The sequence below is a fragment of the Heterodontus francisci genome, chromosome 3 (assembly GCF_036365525.1).
Source record: "Heterodontus francisci isolate sHetFra1 chromosome 3, sHetFra1.hap1, whole genome shotgun sequence".
NCBI classification, from domain to species: Eukaryota; Metazoa; Chordata; class Chondrichthyes; order Heterodontiformes; family Heterodontidae; genus Heterodontus; species Heterodontus francisci.
The window spans coordinates 191,668,839-191,688,712 of NC_090373.1; the positions used below are offsets into that span (position 1 = coordinate 191,668,839).

The 19,874-nt window shown below is 42.1% G+C and overlaps 1 protein-coding gene across 7 annotated transcripts in view; it reads right to left on the reverse strand.

The window, feature by feature from the left end:
* Positions 1-19,874, reverse strand: part of LOC137365491 (serine/threonine-protein kinase MRCK alpha-like) — a 789,178-nt gene that overhangs the window by 187,899 nt on the left and 581,405 nt on the right. For all 7 annotated transcript variants that reach the window (XM_068027939.1, XM_068027937.1, XM_068027940.1 and 4 more), the window contains 3 exons: positions 15,078-15,320; positions 8,202-8,312; positions 6,012-6,259 (listed from right to left, as the gene is read on the reverse strand). In XM_068027939.1, coding sequence (XP_067884040.1) covers positions 6,012-6,259; positions 8,202-8,312; positions 15,078-15,320 — 602 coding nt within the window. The remainder of the gene's footprint in view (positions 1-6,011; positions 6,260-8,201; positions 8,313-15,077; positions 15,321-19,874) is intronic.

Here is a 19,874-nt window from a genome sequence, read left to right on the forward strand (position 1 = left end):
AGGAAATTAATGGGAGGTGCAAAAATTATAGGGTGGTTATAATGGGGGATTTTAATTATCCAAACATAGACTGGGATAGTAGACTGGGAGTAAAGGGCAGTGAGGGGGAATAGTTCCTAGAGTGTGTTCATTCAAATTTTCTACAACAGTATATTTCTAGTCCAATGAAAAGGGAGGCACTGCTAGACCTGGTCCTTGGGAATGAGGTGGGTCAAGTGGATCAAGTATCCATAGGAGAGCATTTAGGGGACAGTGATCATTGTATCATAATGGGCGGCACAGTGGCACAGTGGTTAGCACCGCAGCCTCACAGCTCCAGGGACCCAGGTTCAATTCTGGGTACTGCCTGTGTGGAGTTTGCAAGTTCTCCCTGTGACCGCGTGGGTTTTCACCGGATGCTCCGGTTTCCTCCCACCGCCAAAGACTTGCAGGTGATAGGTAAATTGGCCATTGTAAATTGCCCCTAGTGTAGGTAGGTGGTAGGGAATATGGGATTACTGTAGGGTTAGTATAAATGGGTGGTTCTTGGTCGGCACTGACTCGGTAGGCCGAAGGGCCTGTTTCAATGCTGTATCTCTAAATAAAATAAAATAAAATAAAATAAGGTTTAGGCTTACTATGGAAAAGGACAAGGAACAATCCAAAGTAAGAATAATTAACTGGCCGAAAGCCAACTTCAATGGGGTAAGAATGGAGTTGGGCTGAATAAATTGGAGTCAAAGGTTGGCAGGAAAAACAGTAGCTGAACAATGGGCCACCTTCAAAGAAGAAATAGTCCAGGCACAGTCAAGGTATATTCCCTCGAAGGGAAAAGGTAGGGCAAAGCTCCCTGGATGACAACAGAGGTAGAGATTACGATAAAGAAGAAAAAGTGTGCTTATGACAGATGCCAAGTAGAAAATACTATTGAGAACCAGGCTGAATATAGAAGGTCCAGAGGGGAAGTGAAAAAGCAAATAAGAGGGGCAAAGAGACAGCATGAAAAGAGACTGGCAACTAGCATTAAAGGAAATCCCAAAGTTTTCTATAGGCATATAAACAGTAAAAAAGTGGTAAAAGCAGGAATGGGGCCGATTAGGGACCATAAAGGGGATTTACACACGGAGGCAGAGGGCATAGCTGAGGTATTAAATGAATACTTTGCAACTGCCTGAACCAAGGAACAGGATGCAATCCAGGCAATGGTAAAAGAGGAGGTAATTCAGACACTAGAAGGGTTTAAAATTGATAAAGAGGACGTATTAGATGGGCTGTCTGTACTTAAAGTGGATAAAGCACCAGAGCCAGATGAGATGCATCCAAGGATACTGAGGGAAGTGAAGGTGGAAATCGCAGAGGCACTGGCCATAATTTTTCAGTCTTCCTTAGATTTGGGGGTGGTGCCAGAGGACTGGAGAATTGCAAATGTTACACCCTTGTTCAAAAAAGGGTGTAAAGATAAACCCAGCAACTACAGGCCAGTCAGTTTAACTTCGGTGGTAGAGAAATGTCTAGTAAAAATAATTTGGGACAAAATTAATAGTCACATGGACAAACGCGCGTTAATTAAGGAAAGCCAGCATGGCTTTCTTAAGGGAAAATCATGTTTAACTGACTTGCTGGAGTTTTTGAGGAGGTAACAGAGAGGGTTGATGAAGACAATGCTGTTGATGTGGTGTACATGGACTTTCAAAAGGCATTTGATACAGACTTGTGAGCAAACCTGTAGCTCATGGAATAAAAGGGACAGTAGCGACATGCATACAAAATTGGCTGAGTGACAGGAAACAAAGAGTAGTGGTTAATGCATGTTTTTTGGGCTGGAGGAAGGTTTATAGTGGAGTTCCCCAGGGTGGCAGGACAGGTTGAGAGCACAGTTAATAAAGCATGCAGTATCCTGGGCTTCTTTTTAAATTTGTATCATAGGATATGGGCATCACTGGCCAGGCCAGCATTTATTGCCCATCCGTAATTGCCCATGAGAAGGGAAACCAATAATTTATTAATAGGGGCATAGAGTACAAGAGCAAGGAAGTTATGTTGAACTTGTATAAGACACTAGTTCAGCCTCCGCTGGAGTATTGCTTCCAGTTCTGGGCGCTGCACTTGGGGAAAGATATGAGGGCATTGGAGACAGTACAGAAAAGATTCACGAGAATGGTTTCAGGGATGAGGAATTTCAGTTCAGGCATGATAGGCCGAACGGACTCCTTCGGTGCTTTTGTCATTCTTCCTTTTCATATAACAGCCTTTTTGAATGCTTCAATTGAACCTGCCTCCACCACGTTCTCAGGCAGTGCATTCCAGACCTTAACCACTCGCTTCGTGAAAAAGTTTTTCCTGATGTCACTTTTTGCTCCTGTTATCAAATACTTTAAATCTGTGACCTCTCGTTCTTGATCCTTTCACGAGTAGGAACAGTTTCTCTTTATCTATTCTGTCCAGACCCCTCATGATTTTGAATCCCTCTATCAAATCACCTCCCAGCCTTCTCTTTTCCAAAGAAAACAGTCCTAACTTCCCCAATCTATCTTCATAATTCTATCATTCACAATCATCTGCAAACTTTTAAATTATGCCCTGTACACCAAGGTCTAGGTCATTAATAAAGATCAGGAAAAGCAAGGGTTCCAACACTGATCCCTGGGGAACTCCACTACAAACCTTCCTCCAGCCCGAAAAACATCCATTAACCACTACTCTTTGTTTCCTGTCACTCAGCCAATTACGTATCCATGTTGCTACTGTCCCTTTTATTCCATGAGCTACAAGTTTGCTCACAAGTCCGTTGTGTGGCACTGTATCAAATGCCTTTTGAAAGTCCATGTACCCCAAATCAACCATCTCTGTTACCTCCTCGAAAAACTCCAGCAAGTTAGTTAACCATGATTTTCCCTTAAGAAATCCATGCTGGCTTTCCTTAATTAACTCGCGTTTGTCCATGTGACTACTGATTTTGTCCCAAATTATTTTTTCTAGACGTTTTCCCACCACCGAAGTTAAACTTACTGGCCTGTAGTTGCTGGGCTTATCTTTACACCTTTTTTTGAACAAGGGTGTAACGTTTGCAATTCTCCAGTCCTCTGGCACCACCCCCGAGTCTAAGGAAGACTGAAAAATTATGGCCAGTGCCTCTGTAATTTCCACCCTCATTTCCCTCAGTATCCTTGGATGCATCTCATCCAGCTCTGGTGTTTTATCCACTTTAAGTACAGACAGCCTTTCTAATACTTCTTCGTCATCAATTCTAAACCCCTCTTGTGTCTGACGTACCTCTTCTTTCACCATTGCCTGGGTTGCATCCTGTTCCTTGGAAAAGACAGATGCAAAGTATTCATTTAATATCTCAGCTATGCCCTCTGCCTCCATGTATAAATCCCCTTTATGGTCCCTAATCGGCCCCACTCCTGCTTTTACCACCTTTTATTATTTATATGCCTATAGAAAACTTTGGGATTTCCTTTAATGCTAGCTGCCAGTCTCTTTTCATGTTCTCTCTTTGCTCCTCTTGTTTATTTTTTCACTTGCCCGCTGGACCTTCTATATTCAGTCTGGTTCTCAATAGTATTTTCTACCTGGCAGATGGAATATAATGTGGAGAAATGTCAAATTAGCCACTTTGGTAGGAACCATAGAAAAGCACAACATTTTTTTAAATGGTGAGACTGGGAAATGAGGATCGGAGGAATTTGGGTGTGCTTTTCCACGAATTACAGAAAATTAACAGGCGGATAAGACAAGCAATTCGGAAAGCAAATGGTATGTTAGCCGTTGTTACAAAGGGATTGGAGTATAAAAGTAAAGAAGTCTTACTACACTTGTATAGGGCCTTGGTGAGACAACACCTGGAGTGCTGAGTGCAGTTTTTTTCTCCACACCTAAGGAAAGATACACTCCTTCCACACCTAAGAAGGGAGGGTAATGAAGGTTCACCGGTCTGATTCCTGGAATGAGGGGATTGTGCTGTGAGGAGACTTTGAGTACACTAGGCCTATATTCCCTAGAGTTCAAATGAGAAGTAACCTCATTGAAACATATTCTTAAGGGGCTTGACAGGGTAGATGCTGGGAGCATGTTTCCCCTGCCTGGGGTCTAGAAGTAGAGAGTCAAAGAATAAAGGGTCAGCCATTTAGGACTGAGCTGAGGAGAAATTTCTTCACTCGAAGGGCTGTGAACCTTTGAAATTCTTCACCCAGAGAAGTATGAATTTTTAGTCATTGAGTACATTCAAGTCAGAGGTCGATAAATTTTTGGATACTAAGGAATCAAGGGATATGGGGATTGTGTAGGAAGGTGTAACTGAGGTAGAAGATCAGCCATGATCTTACTGAACAGCAGAGCAGGCTCGAGGGGCCGAATGGCTCACTCCTGCTTCCATTTCTTATGCCCTTAGTAGACGTGGGATACCATCATCAAGTCTGTGCAAGCTTGTGGCAAAAGTTTCCTAACCGATGAGAGATGCAAGACGGATACACACATTACCAGATGTCTAAATTGGTGCATCTTTTAAAATCCCTGCCTATAGCTTTAAAAGCAGCATTAAAGAGAAAAAGTGGAATTTATATCTCACAGTATTACATCCTCAAGATATCCCAAATTGCTTTACATCAATTTAAATGTGGACAGACACAGCAGTCTATTTATGCTCAGGAAGATTTCGCAAACAGCAAGTGTGATAGATGACTAGTGAATCTGTTCTTTTTGGTGTTGTTCATTGAGGAATGAATGTTGGCCAGGACACCAGGAGAACTCCCTGCTCATCTTCTAATAGTTCATGAGATCCACTGAACAAATAGCAGACTGAGGGCTTAATGCCTCATCTGAAGAATATTGTTTTTATTATGTAACATTGAAATCATGATCTAATTATCAGAATATTTTACTTATTTCCCTCCATTAACTTCGAAGTACTCCATTAGTTGTGAAACATTTGGCACAGCCGAAGGACCCAGCAGGTACAGCACTTCCAATCTAAGCAACACCCATTAACCCTCATTTTCCACTTCCCATTTGTCTACTTTTCATCCATGATGTTACACCTCCCTTTAAAGAACACACCCAAGTATTTGTGGCAAGTCATTTTTGAGGAGGCATATCAAAGTTTGACCAGGCTACTGTGGCTATGGTTGTCTTCAGCGAGATTAAATGAGTTGGGTATTATCCATGACATTGACAAACTGTACAGAATCAACTGGAGGGAATGGTCCCAAACGGCCTTTCCTCTTTCTGTAATTTTTGCTTTTATACTTAATCTTTACATGAGGTAGTGAGTTTATCAGTACAAGGACAGGTCAAGCATAAGGTGAAAGGTAGCATTCCATCTCTGAGGAAAACACCGATGAACTATCTCAATCTCTCTCCTTTCCACCCTCCACCAGCCCCGCGTCCCACCCCCTCCCCCAATCTCTGAAAATAATGGCTTTCACATCATAACTTACTATGTAATTACATTTCAAAAGAAAGTACTTCAATTGGCCATGAATTACTTTGGGATGTTCTGAGGATATGAAAGGCGCTACATAATTAAACATTTTTTCTTCCTGTGCTCATTCCGAAGCATATTCAGCAGCGATCAAGTAAACTTCCTCAATAACATAAAAGCAAAATACTGCAGATGCTGGAAATCTGACATAAAAACTGAAAGTGCTGGAAATACTCAGCAGGTCAGGCAGCATCTGTGGAGAGAAAAGCAGAGTTAATGTTTCAGATCAGTGACCTTTCATCAGAACTGGCAAAGGTTAGAAAAGAATCAGGTTTTAAGCAAGGTGGTTGGTTGGTGTGGAAGAGAACAAAAGGGAAAGTGTGTGATAGGGCAGAAGGCAGGAGAGATTAAATAACAAAACTGTCCTGGGACAAAGGCAAAGAGTGTGTTAATGCTTGTGGTGAAAAACAAAGCATTAGTCCAGAGAGAATGTTAATAGCAGAATAATGAGCTCAATGAGTAAACTTCCTCAGCTGATTCAGAAGCCAGGCTCTTACATTTCTGCAGCTTTTCAATCTGCGAGCAAGTGAAGTGAACCTTGCATCCTTACCTTTCTCTTCTGGTTTTTTCCAACTTGTCTTTAAGAATCATTATTTCTTTCTTCAGGGCGAGATGCTGTCCCTCTGCATCACGCAGTTCCTTCTTCAAGTTCTTAATCTCAGTCATGTGCAAGGCTTCCCGTTTGGCCAGCTCCTCTTCGTAGAACAGACTCTTTTTCTCCACGTCAGCTTTGAGCTTTGCCACTTCCTGCTGATGCTCTGTACTGCTCACACCTGGGGAACGTCCAACTTGCTTTTTCTGTTAACAAAAAACATTTGGAGACGTAGTAATACAATTGGTTACTTTTTGATACTGCCCAATGTTAAAAAACTTTAAAATCCTCTATTCCATTCACAACCAACCTTAGGTTCACCACTTCAATTTATGAGTTTTATTACTTTTAGCCAAGAGACAGACCAAAATCTCCTGCAACCAATTCAGATGTAGAAGCTGGCAAGTTTTATTTCCCAGTATTTAGAATAACTTGTCCAGTATTGCTACCAAGAGTTGGCAATAGCTACTTGAATCTATAAAACCATTAAAATTACTTAAACTGCTCATTTAACACTCCCAGTGCAGTGCTGCACTATTGAAGGTGTCATCTTTTAATGAGATGTTCAACCGAGGCCCCTGTCTGCCCTCTCAGGTAGACACAAAAGATTCCATGACATTATTTGAAGAAGAGCAGGAGAGAGTTCTTCCAGTGACCTGATCAACATTTACCTTTGAACCAATAACACTAAAAACAGATGATCTGGACATTTGCTCAGTGCTATTTGTGGTTTCTTGCTGTAAACAAACTGGCTGCCATATTTGCCCATGTAACTGATCATACAGAAAAAGGTAATTCATTGGCTGTGAAGCACACTGAGATACCCTCAACATAGGAACAAGAGTAGGACTATCAGCCTTCAGAGCTTGTTCCGCCATTTAATGAGTTCATGGCTAAGTACCTCAACACCATTTACTGACCGTTGCTCCACATAGGATATGAAAGATGCTACATAAATAAAGTTCTTCCTACATTCATTAAGCCATGAATGTTTTAGTACCTGCCTTTCATATAGCATCTGCAACATCTCTCAAACATGCTTCATGTTGAATTAGTTTTGAAGTACAGTCACCGTTAAATTGGCGAATGCTACAATATCCCACAAACAATGGGATAACTTGTTGGTGATTTGTTGAAGGCCGAATGTTAATCAGAATCCCAGAATCTGCTGCTCTCCTCCCAACAGTCTCATGCAATCTTTTAAATCCACTTGAATTGTTGGCAGGACCTTGATTTAACATCTTATTTGAATGAACACACATCTAACAGTGCAACACTCTATCAATACAGCAGAATAGTGTCAGCCTAAGTCAAGTCTGGAATGGGACTTGAACTCATAACCTTCTGACTCAGATGCGAGTGCTGTCAAATGAATCAAGCTGATACTTATACAAATCCCTTCTAGCAAGCACCCTATTGGTCTCTGGTTGGGGATAATGGACCCTATATTTCCGGTTTTACCAAATGACAGGAAACTAGAGAAAAACGAAAACTATTAAAACATTTACATTTTTCGATTAGGGGATTAGTTTCCAAATGAGGGCTGCAAAGCCCTAGTGGTCTTGCAGTAGAAGCTTCCAATATCATCAGCTTTGCTTATTTTTCTGTATTTGTGGACTTAATAGCATATTCATTCATTGCTATGTATCAATAAAAAAAACACTTCTCACAAATGATAGCCCTTGGTGGGATGACAATATTTCCAGTGGATGCCATGAGCGTTAATATTACCGGGGGCCTACACGAAGATATGTCTGAAAACTGCTGGATTATGGGTATTAAAAGATGGTCAGTTTCTAGGATGGATTATACTTCAGCTAATGTTTTGTTTATTCTTTATACGCTGATTCCAAACAACAAAACACGGACGTACTCCACAACACTTCAAACATCCCCCTCTTCTACTTTTTAATTCCCCCATCCTCTTCTATTCTGCCGAGAACACTTTTCCTCAAGGCCTCTGTTGGTATTATTCTGCAATCCACCGACATCTGCCTGGGGCTGAACTGTCCTATTTTACCATATCTCTTTGGGGGAACATTGAGCCATCACTCAGTGTGTCATCATTTACCTCTGCCACCACTAGAATCAGGGAAAACAAGTGCAAGGAATCAAGTGTGTTTCTTAATTTTCATATCAGTCTCTCACCTTGAGCCCCTCAAGCTCATCTTCCAGTTGCTTTGAGTACTGCTCACTCTGCTCTCGCAGTTTTCGTTCTTTGGATGCCTCTGCTGCTGATTGTTCCATCTGCACATCCAACTGGTTGGGGGAAATATATACCATGAATAATACACAAGGTACATAGCAGCCATGATTGTAGCCAACCTTACCACAGACCTGTCAAACCATCAAATTCTCTCAGCACTGCGAGCCTACACAAATTTTAGTAGCATTCCACCTGAATGGCCGCAATTGAAATCTCACTTTGAATGGGTACTTACTTAAATTTATGCAGTCAGTAAAGGTTTGTAATTGCGTGATGGATCTATGTACTTCTTTCAAGCAACCTTAAAAGTTTTGTAAAAATTTAACACTCAGATAAAGTCTAAAAGGGAATAGGGCACCTTTGATGGTCAGATGCACAGCCACTGATTTTACTTACTGAATTCCATTTTTATCAGATGGGATTCCAGGATTTGTAATGGTGTTTTTATGGATCACATTCCACAATTGTTATCATTTACAGTAAGGGCCATTGGTTGACATTAAGTCCTAATTCTGCTATTGCATCTTATTCTGGGTCAAGTTTCCAAAAGTCCTGAATAAAGTTCCCAATGAAAGGTTTCTACTGATACTGAAAGTAATGGGAATTGGGGATATAAAACTAGGTTGGATAAGGAGCTGACTGAAAAATGTAAAGCAGTGGCTTCTTCCAATGGGAGTACAGTTGAGGGTGGGAACATGAGGTCACTTGTGGTTACTGTTGGGAGCTGGGGCTTGGGAAAAGGAGAAGTGATGTATTTGTTGAGCCTTTTTCCGTTACCTATTCCATCACTGGGAAGTCCAGAGGATATGGAAACCTCTACTTAAATACAAATTCTTTCAATTTTTCTTCTTTTTATACAAGATATTGAACACTATAACAAAATACTGCAGATGCTGGAAACCTGAAACAAAAACAGAAAATGCTGGAAATACTAGGGAGGTCAGGCTGCATCTGTGGAGAAAGGAAGGTAGGGTTAATATTTCAGGTCAATGACCTTTTGCCACACCTGGATGCAACCTGACTTGCTGAGTAAATGACTGACATCTAAAAATGCTGTATTCTCTCAGTAGTGCATTAATTATACGCTCAATTCTGGAGCAAAGCTTGAACCCACAGTCTTCTGACACAAGCATTGAGTCATCTCTACCACAGAGTGTAGTAAAGCTCTCTCCTATATGCCCCTATCAAAATACATTAAATCCAATTCCAGACCGTTCTTTGTTTCACACCTGTGTAACATTTTCTTTCCCCAAACCTGCCATCATGATTGCGTTTGCTTGTTCAGTATCAAGTGCACCAAACTATAAATAGATTCTAGCTGTAGGCTCATGTCTCAGAAGCTGAACTCAGGTCATGCCTGAAGCTAGCAGAGAGGCGAGATCTGAATCAAATCAGTCTAGCATGGTTTCAAATTCAGATGGGAAACGACAAACTGCTAACAGTGCACTATCTAGTTGGTCACTATCACAGCCTTGCTCATTCCTTTTGCAATAACCATCAAACACACAGTAGAGAGTCTGACCGAGCGACATCAGTTTGAAATGTTCTGTAGAGAGCACAGGCCTACTTGCCTGAAATCACAACTTAAATAGGGCTTCCTGCACAGGCGGAAGTAAAGCACAGCCTTTTCAGACATAATTACCAATATCACAGGAGATAATAAGACCTGATTTCTTTAATGTTACGGAAAGGTAACCCAGGTGAAGGGCCAAGGATTACAATGCTTCATGCTACTAAGGTTTGAAAAAGTAAAAGAGTAAGGGAGGTAAACTGGATGTGATAATTCAGTAACACCAAGCATAAGATTTATATACTTGATGGTAGCCCAGAGACAGGAAGGACCCAGAGAAGTAAGGGATTCCACTGTTTTGAGGTGCTAGCAAAGGAGAGAGTGATGCATTGGATAGACATATGGATGAAAATGGAATAGTGTAGGTCAGATGGTTTCACAGGTCGGCGCAACATCGAGGGCCTGTACTGCGCTGTAATGTTCTAATTCATGTGCTTAACCAGGATGTAAGGAGTAGGAAAAGTGTGCAGGACAGTCAATTTGTAGCTTAGATGGAATGAAATGAAATTTACAGGAACATTGACTTTAGCGGTGTCAATAAAACAAGAATAAAATAGTGTTCATAAAACAGAGATGGTTTTTCCTCTATGCTGTCCAAAAGTGAGGTAGCAATCATTACGTTGGCTGGTGGTTCCAGCATTTCTTGTTTTTATTTCAGATTTCCAGCATCCGCAGTATTTTGCTTTTATTATTACGTTGGCTGGGTTAACTGACCAGCAAAGAGTTTTCCTGAGTGAGATTACACATCTCAAACCAGAGACCTCCGCCGCCCAGAATGACGAGGGCAGCATATGATTGGAACACTAAACTTCCTCTAAATCACATGCCATCCTAATTTGAACATCTCTCCCCATTCCGAAGATGCTTTCACCAAATGGATGTCAGCAGTTTAAGACAGTGGCCCATCATCACCTTAGAAATATAGAAACATAGAAAGGTTTATGGAACAGAAAGAGGTCATTTGGCCCACTGTGTCCATGCCAGCCAATAATAAGCTATCCAGCCTAATCCCACCTTCCAACTCTTGATCAATAGCCCTGTAAGTTATGACACCTCAACTGCACATCTAAAAGTTTTTTTTTAAATGCAATGAGGGTTTCTGCACCCAGCAGCCTTTCAGACAGTGCGTTCCAGACCCCCCCCCCACCACCACCACCATCGTCTGGGTAAAAGAATTACTCATCTCCCCTCTAATCATTCCACCAATTACACCCTCTCACCTAACTGAATTAGGTCCTTCCTATCCACTCTATCTAGGTACCTCATAATTTTATATGTAGTATAAGGGTCTGAAAGGGTTAATGTTTGAGACAGGGAGAGTAACGCCTCCCACTTTGGTGACGATAATGTAAGAGTCACATGGGTAATAGGCTTGGGAGAAGCAAGAAGCATCATGAGAGGTGATAGCCAGACATGCTTACTGAAAGTGCATCCAGTTATGTAAATACAACAAACAAGGTACTATTTAGACATCCGACTGCGAGATCTCTGTAAACAAAGCTCGATCTGGCATCTTAAATACTAGCAACAATATACAACATATACACCTCAATTAAATTTCCTCTGAGCTTTCTCTGCACCTAAGAAAACAAACCCAGTCTATCCAATCTTTCCCCATAGCTAAAATTCTCCAATTCTGGCAAGATCCTAGGTAAATCTCTTTTGTACCCTCTCCGCTGTGATCACATTCTTCCTGTAATGCTGTAACTAGAACTGTAATTTATTGTGTATTCTCTTGCCTTCTTCGTCCTCCCCAGATTCTTCACGCTTCTTCAAATTGAATTCCATTTGCCACTTCTGTCTATCTGACCAATCCATTGGTATCTTCTTGCAGTCTACAGCTTTCTTCCTCACAATCAACCACATGCCCAATTTTTGTACCATCTGCAAACTTCTTAATCACGCCCCTACATTTAAGTATCATTGATATATACCACGAACAGTGAGAAACATGGGAAGATTTATGGAAAACATAGGAAAATTTACCCTCTGTGAGGCAACTGGGAATGGGCAATAAATACCAGCAATGAAATGAACAAAAAGTTGCAAGAGGTTAAATCATTGGAATGGAGAGTTACTCCATTTGTTCCTCAAAACTGGTTCCCACCAATACACTATTGCTAATCCTAAATGAAAAGGATGAAAAGATTAGAAAAGGTGATCCAGTTTACTTCCTTTCTTAATGGAATTTGGATATTTGGGCTATTTCTATTCTTGTATTCACCTCCCATGCCCTTGATACACATTCAAAATGTAACCTTCATCCATTGCTATAATGTCCTAGATCTGAGTGTTTAAACTTTCTACACTTTCCTGAGTAAAGCTCACCATAAAAATATAGCCACAAACAATGGGCAGGGGGGACGGGGCAGAGGTGGAAAATAATCAGGCAAGCTCTCAAAAACAAAGCAGACTTGGATAAAATAAAAAGAAAGAATACAACAAGAACAAGACTTTCTTTGGAATATAGCTAGAATGGGACTTAGAAATGTCTGAAGTAAAGCAAACCCAATAAACTAAGCTGTCCAATAAATATACACATTACAAATTTACATTTGGCTTTTTAACATTTGAAACTTGGCCTGTTTCGACCTCAAAAAAATGCACTCTCTCATTACCAATGCAATTTCTAGCTTTAATGTAATTGCTCAATGGTGCATCAAAAACTATTTTATCTGATTTTTGTTCTATTTGGTGCTGAACACCTGTCAACATATATTTACCAGTGAACGAGGGGTGGAATGTGCATCAGACTGCTGGCATATATGTTTTTTTTTTAATGTTAGCCAAGTTGTATATCTTTACAAGGTCAGATGGGAATGGGGGGGGGGGGGGTGGGGGAGGGAGGGGTGCGGGGTGGTGGGGGGAACCATAAAATTGATTTTCTTGCAAGCAAGAATATCTCCAAAAATCCAATTACTGAAAAGTTGTTTTGTAATGCCGCTGCATACTCCCTTTAAATTATTTTCAGAAGTCAAACCAATATGAAGCTGGCATGGGACTAGTTTGGAAAATGCAAGTGGGTGGTATATGGGCATATCGAACACATGTAGTCTGTGGGGTGTTTATATTACACACATGGCCTCAGAACCCGTTAATTAACGTTGTACGGTTTGAATAGGAGCCCAAATGGAGCTCGCAAGGACTTGTTCACTGCAAAGTATTGCTCAGTTCTGGACAGCTCCATCACGGGCGGCACAGTGGCGCAGTGGTTAGCACTGCAGCCTCACAGCTCCAGCGACCCAGGTTCGATTCTGGGTACTGCCTGTGTGGAGTTTGCAAGTTCTCCCTGTGACTGCATCGGTTTTCGCCGGGTGCTCCGGTTTCCTCCCACAGCCAAAGACTTGCAGGTTGATAGGTAAATTGGCCATTATAAATTGCCCCTAGTATAGGTAGGTGGTAGGAGAATGGTGGGGATGTGGTAGAGAATATGGGATTAATGTAGGATTAGTATAAATGGGTGGTTGATGGTCGGCACAGACTCGGTGGGCCGAAGGGCCTGTTTCAGTGCTGTATCACAACACAGTAAATACTGTATTCAAATACTCCTCTCCCATTCTTGTTTAAAATCAATTTTCCTAATTTAAATTGAGGAGTGAGAATAAGCCAAATAATGCAGCGTCTTCTCCTCTCTCCTCCCAAAAAATAATAAAGATGTACATCTCACAAGTAGCTGATCACCTCCACCAGGAGATTTGCAGATACAATATATTCCACAAGCAGAGATTTAAAACGTGCAAGAAATGCCCAAGTATCTTGTAGCAATAAATGGCAATAGCTGAAAGAGTGGGAAAGGGTTCCTCCACTCAGCAGGAGTTCAAGTTTTACAAGGATTACATGTGAAGTCGAATGCTCTCTTCCCCATTTCCCCCAAACTCCCAATCATGGAGGAAGTAACCAACATGCCCTCTACGTATTGAGTAAACACATTTTAGACTCAAATTTAAACAGTGCCCATGAATACAGTGTAGGACATCAGCTGATAAATGGCTAAACTGCAGAAGAAAAAGACTTGCATTTCACAACCTGAGTACATCCAGAAATACTTTGCAGCCAATGATTTTTTTTGAAGTGCAATCACTGCTATAATGTAGGAAACTAAGGTAATGTAAAAACTAAGATAAATAGGCGCATCTCCAGGCGATAGATTGTGCACGTCACACTGGGCAAAACAAAACTTTTCCTGTGTGGATTTCTCAGTCGGCCAGTTTGGAAACACTTCAGCAGGGTGATAGGTTTCTATGCAAGTCAAACATGGGATATATTGTTCAAGGTGCCATCTTTAGAATGAGTTATCAGACAGTTCTAACCACCACGGCCTCCAACCCAAAAATGTAACATAATGAAGAGGTGATGAGAAAGAGAAACAAAACAGATGGTGCTAAAAGTAGAAACTGTAATTTTGTGAAAGTTGCCATTTTACAATAACTACTGTGCATGCAATATTTGGGGGCAGATACACTCTATGGCTAGTCATGCTGTCGACGATCACACTTTCGATTACAAACTGCATTGTTCAAGAGATGGTCTACCAACACCAGAACCTAGAACTGGATCTAGCTGCACAGGTAGGTCAGCGGTTAATACCCCATCAGTGCAATTCACCTCTCTGTAGATCGCCATGAAGAGGTAAAACTAGATGTACACATTTTGATGATCAGTGAGTGAATGCTTAATTTGTTATGATGCCAAGCCAGTTATCCTGGTGAGTGGAGGAAACCTTTCCAATTCTTAGCTGACCTATGGGGTGTGAGAATTCCTGAGTCAGGGAGGAAAAGGTCCAGAATTAGCCATGACCCCTGCTCCAGACAGTTATCCAGTGATCCATGCTGAAAAGTGGGCATGTCATTGAGGATGGCACTGAGCTTGGCTGTGAAGTCCAGCATCAGGCGAACTGCCTACCAATACTCACTGTTGAGGCTTGCAGTGAAGAATAGCCAATTGGACGAGGTACTCAACAGTTACAGTGATCCAGCATGAGCCCATGGGAGAAAATTACTTAATTCAGTCAATGTGAAGAAACCCGAACATTCAAAAACTATAAAAAAAAACCTGTGTAGAGAACAGCCCTTTGTGCTGCAATCCTACACAAAACCCTTCTGTTCTCTTGTCTTCCAGTGTCTAAGTACAAAACTTTTCACTTGTGGTTCCTGAAGAATAGTGCACTGAACTTTTAAGTGAAAGGCAAAATGTGGCAAACCTGTTAACTTGCCAGAAATCCCGATCCAAAACAGAAAATCAAACCCACCTCTTTTTTGCCGCGCTCCATTCTCCGTAAATCCTGGCGCAAACTCTCGGTTTTCTGCATCGTCACTTCCATTTCCTCCTCTTTGTCCCGGAGCTGTCGGGAAAGCTTCTGTTTTTGAGAACGAAGGTCTGTGACTTTCGCATTCATCTCTGAGAACTCCTGCATGGCCAGTTTACGCTGACTATGGGCATCTTTAAGCTCTTTGGTTTGCAATTTCAACCTTTCATTGGATTCAATCATTTCCTGTATTAAACATACATTTAAAGAGTAATGGGCCATTATAGATTAATTAAAATCAAATTATCGAAACGGCAAAACAGAACAACAGGACATGGACCCGAGTTAATAAGTCCCACTTAGTGAGACAGCAGAACTAAGAGACACACTGTGCTAAGAAACATCTGAGAGCTTGCTGTAGTGAAAATGTAAATCCATTCTGTATAAGTGTTTACAATTTCACTACACCGATACGACTTACATTTGTATTAAAGCGTGGCTACCCAACCCGAACCTGACTAGACTCGACGACATGTGTCGGGTCGGGTCTGTCTCTCTTTTGGGTCCAGCACTTGGGCTCGGGTCAGGTCGGTTTGAACGTGGACAGTGCTGCCCTGGCACCGGGAAGTAATCTTCAAATGAACATTCAGAACGTCAGTCCGGACTCCGCACTCTGCAGTAAAGCCTGGCTACCCAACCAAACCCGACTACATATGTCGGGTTCAGGTCGGGTCGGGCATTTAAAAAAAATAAAGGATTTTGGCCCGGGTTGGCTGTTGTCAGGTCGGGCCTGGGTCGGGTTTTAATTTTATACTCGAGCCAGGCTTTAATTTGTATTGTGGCCCTCACACAGGAGGAAGTCAGTTATTAACTGATGCTGTTTTAGCATCAACCAATCCTTTTTTTTCAATGCTGCCATAAAGCATTAACTGTTGATCACTGACCTGAAACCTTAACTCTGTTTTTCTCTCTCTACTGCTGAGCCTGACCTGCTGGGTATTTCCAGCATTTTCTGTTTTTATTCATGATCCAAGTTGACAGTTTAGTGAGAAGGTTAAACAAAAGAACAAAAAAGGTGATTCTTTTTTGTACGCCAGCTGATAACTATACCAAGACAGTGAAAGCAGGCACATTAATCTCCCATATCACTCCTCCAAGTCAGTTCCCAAAATCATGTCAAATCTCTCCATTTAAACAGAACATTCAATATGAAAACTAAGCAAGATTTAGTGGATAAATCCTTGTGTGTTGCTGAGATATACACGACACAGCGCAGGCTCACGCTCTGACAGCATCCACCTATAGTGTTGAAGAACTGTGCGTCAGAAATAACCTTTCCCATACCCTACCCCAGGCAAGCTATTCCAGTGAAGCTATGAATCTGGTATCTAACTAATAATATGGAAAATTGCTCATTATGTCCTACCACAAACAGCAGGGCAAATCTAACCTGTCCAATTACCACCCATTTAGACTACTCGCAATCACCAGAAAAGTAATGGAAGAAATCACCATTGGTGTATTCAACTGATAACTATTCACAAATTATCTGCTGCCTGATGAGCAATTTGGGTTTTGCCAGAATGACCTGGCTCCTGATGTCACCAAAGCCTTGATCCAAACATGGATACCAGAGCTGAATGTGAGAGGAGAGGCAAACGTAACTGCATTCTACAACAAAGCAGCATTCGAAAGAGCATGGCACCAAACAGCCTGAGCAAAACTCAGGTCAATGGAGATCAATGGGAAAACCTGTCAGTGGGTGGAATTATGCCGGATTCAAAGGAAGATGGTCATGGTTGCTGGAGGCCAATCGCTGCAGCTTAGGGAATCACTGCAGGAATCCCTTAGTACAGTTTCTTTGACCTGGCCACCTGCTCCACTGCAACTAGTCTCAATACTTACCCCTTTGCACCACTGTGACTACTTTATCAGTGACCTTCCATTTATTATGTTGGTAGGACTGCTCACTAACCATTCCAGTGTTCAGTTCCATTTATAAATTTTCCATAGCGAAGCAGCAGAACCCAAACAACATTCAACATTGTGGCAGGCAACATCTGTGCCACTTAAGTGCAAGGCAACGATCCTTTCCAATAAGAAAAGGTCAAACCACATTTCCCCTTCTTCTTCAACAACCCCATCATCAACAGCTTGAGGGTCACCATAGACCAGAAGCTGAATTGGACCAGGGCAGGTTAGAGGATAGATACTCTGTAAAGGGCCTTATGTCCTGAACCCTCAAAGACTCTCCATCATCTACAAGACTTAGGTAGGAGCATAATGAAAGACTCACCATTTGCCAGGATGCGATCAAGAAACAACATAACCATCCAGAACAGTGCACTCCACTTGATCGATGCCCCACTTCTGATCTCAATATCTATCCCTTCCACCACTTCAGTATGTACAAGATACATTGGAGCAACTTGCTGTCTGTGGAGAAATGCTCCTTTGATGAGAGGAAGCCCTGTATTGTAAAAGGTAGCAGATTCCTATTGCCTCCAGTCTCTGAAAAATCTCTGCCTCAGGAGTGATTCTCGTTGCCTCTTATGTTTTGGGAGATTCTAAAAGCTCAAGAAAGCTTCTCTTACTAGACTGCTGTTTCAAAACTGAAGACGACCTGTCGTTACACCCTTTGCTGAAAGATCTGTGTGACGCCTGCTGCAGACAAATTGCCTTGATGGCCATCCCATACCAGAAATGTTGGGGAACAAAGGGCTAAGTGACAGAGAGGAACTGAAGGAAATCAGTATTAGCAGAGAAATGGTGTTGGGGAAATTGATGGGATTGAAGGTCGATAAATCCCCAGGGCCTGATGGTATGCATCCCAGAGTACTTAAGGAAGTGGCTCGAGAAATAGTGGATGCATTAGTGGCCATCTTACAAGATTCTATAGACTTTGGAACAGTTCCTACAGATTGGAGGGTAGCTAATGTAACCCCACTATTTAAAAGGGGAGGTGGAGAGAAAACAGGGAATTATAGACCAGTCAGCCTGACGTCGAAAGCGGGGAAAATTCTAGAGTCTATTATCAAAGATTTTATAGCAGAGCACTTAGAGAACATTGGTAGAATAGGGCAGAGTCAGCATGGATTTACGAAAGGGAAATCATGCTTGACAAATCTACTAGAATTCTTCGAGGATGTAGCTAGTAGAGTTGATGAGGGGGAGCCAGTGGATGTGGTTTATTTGGACTTTCAGAAGGCTTTTGACAAAGTCCCACATAAGAGATTAGCGTGTAAAATTAAAGCACATGGGATTGGGGATAGTGTATTGCGATGGATAGAAAACTGGTTGGCAGACAGGAAACATAGAGTAGGGATAAATCGGTCTTTTTCCGAATGGCAGGCAGTGACTAGTGGGGTACCGCAGGGATCGGTGCTAGGACCCCAGCTATTCACAATATATATTAATGATTTAGATGAGAGAACTAAATGTGATATCTCCAAATTTACAGATGACACAAAACTGGGTGGGAGGGTGAGTTGTGAGGAGGATGCAGAGAGGCTTCAGGGTGATTTGGACAAGTTAAGTGAGTGGGCAAATGCATGGCAGATGCAGTATAACGTGGATAAATGTGAGGTTATCCACTTTGGTAGCAAAAACAGGAAGGCAAATTATTATCTGAACGGCTATAAACTGAGAGAGGGGAATATGCAGCGAGACCTGGGTGTTCTCATACACCAGTCACTGAAGGTAAGCATGCAGGTCCAACAGGCGGTAAAAAAGGCAAATGGTATGTTGGCCTTCATAGCGAGAGGATTTGAGTACAGGAGCAGGGATGGCTTGCTGCAATTATACAGGGCCTTGTTGGTGAGGCCACACCTGGAATATTGTGTGCAGTTTTGGTCTCCTTATCTGAGGAAGGATGTTCTTGCTATTGAGGGAGTGCAGCGAAGGTTTTCCAGACTGATTCCTGGGATGGCGGGTCTGACGTATGAGGAGAGATTGAGTCAGTTAAGATTACATTCGCTGGAGTTCAAAAGAGTGAGGGGGGATCTCATAGAAACCTATAAAACTCTAACAGGACTTGACAGGGTAGATGCAGGAAGGATGTTCCGGATTTTTTTAAATTTATTTTATTTAGAGATACAGCACTGAAACAGGCCCTTCGGCCCACCGAGTCTGTGCCGACCATCAACCACCCATTTATACTAATCCTACATTAATCCCATATTCCTACCCCATCCCCACCTTTCCCTCAATTCCCCTACCACCTACCTATACTAGGGGCAATTTATAATGACCAATTTACCTGTCAACCTGCAAGTCTTTGGCTGTGGGAGGAAACCGGAGCACCCGGCGAAAACCGACGCTGTCACAGGGAGAACTTGCAAACTCCACACAGGCAGTACCCAGAATTGAACCTGGGTCACTGGAGCTGTGAGGCTGCAGTGCTAACCACTGCGCTGCCCCACATGGTGGGGGAGTCCAGAACCAGGGGTCATAGTCTAAGGATACAGGGTAAACCTTTCAGGACTGAGATGAGGAGAAATTGCTTCGCCCAGAGAGTGGTGAGTCGGTGGAATTCGTTACCACAGAAAGCAGTTGAGGTCAAAACATTGTATGTTTTCAAGAAGGAGTTAGATATAGTTCTTGGGTCCAAAGGGTTCAAAGGGTATGGGGCAAAAGCGGGACCAGGCTACTGAGTTGGATGATCAGCCATGATCATAATGAATGGCGGAGCAGGCTCGAAGGGCCGAATGGCCTACTCCTGCTCCTATTTTTCTATGTTTCTAACTAACCAAGCTAGCTTCGACAGCAACTCCCAGCCCCATGACATCTACCATCAAGAAG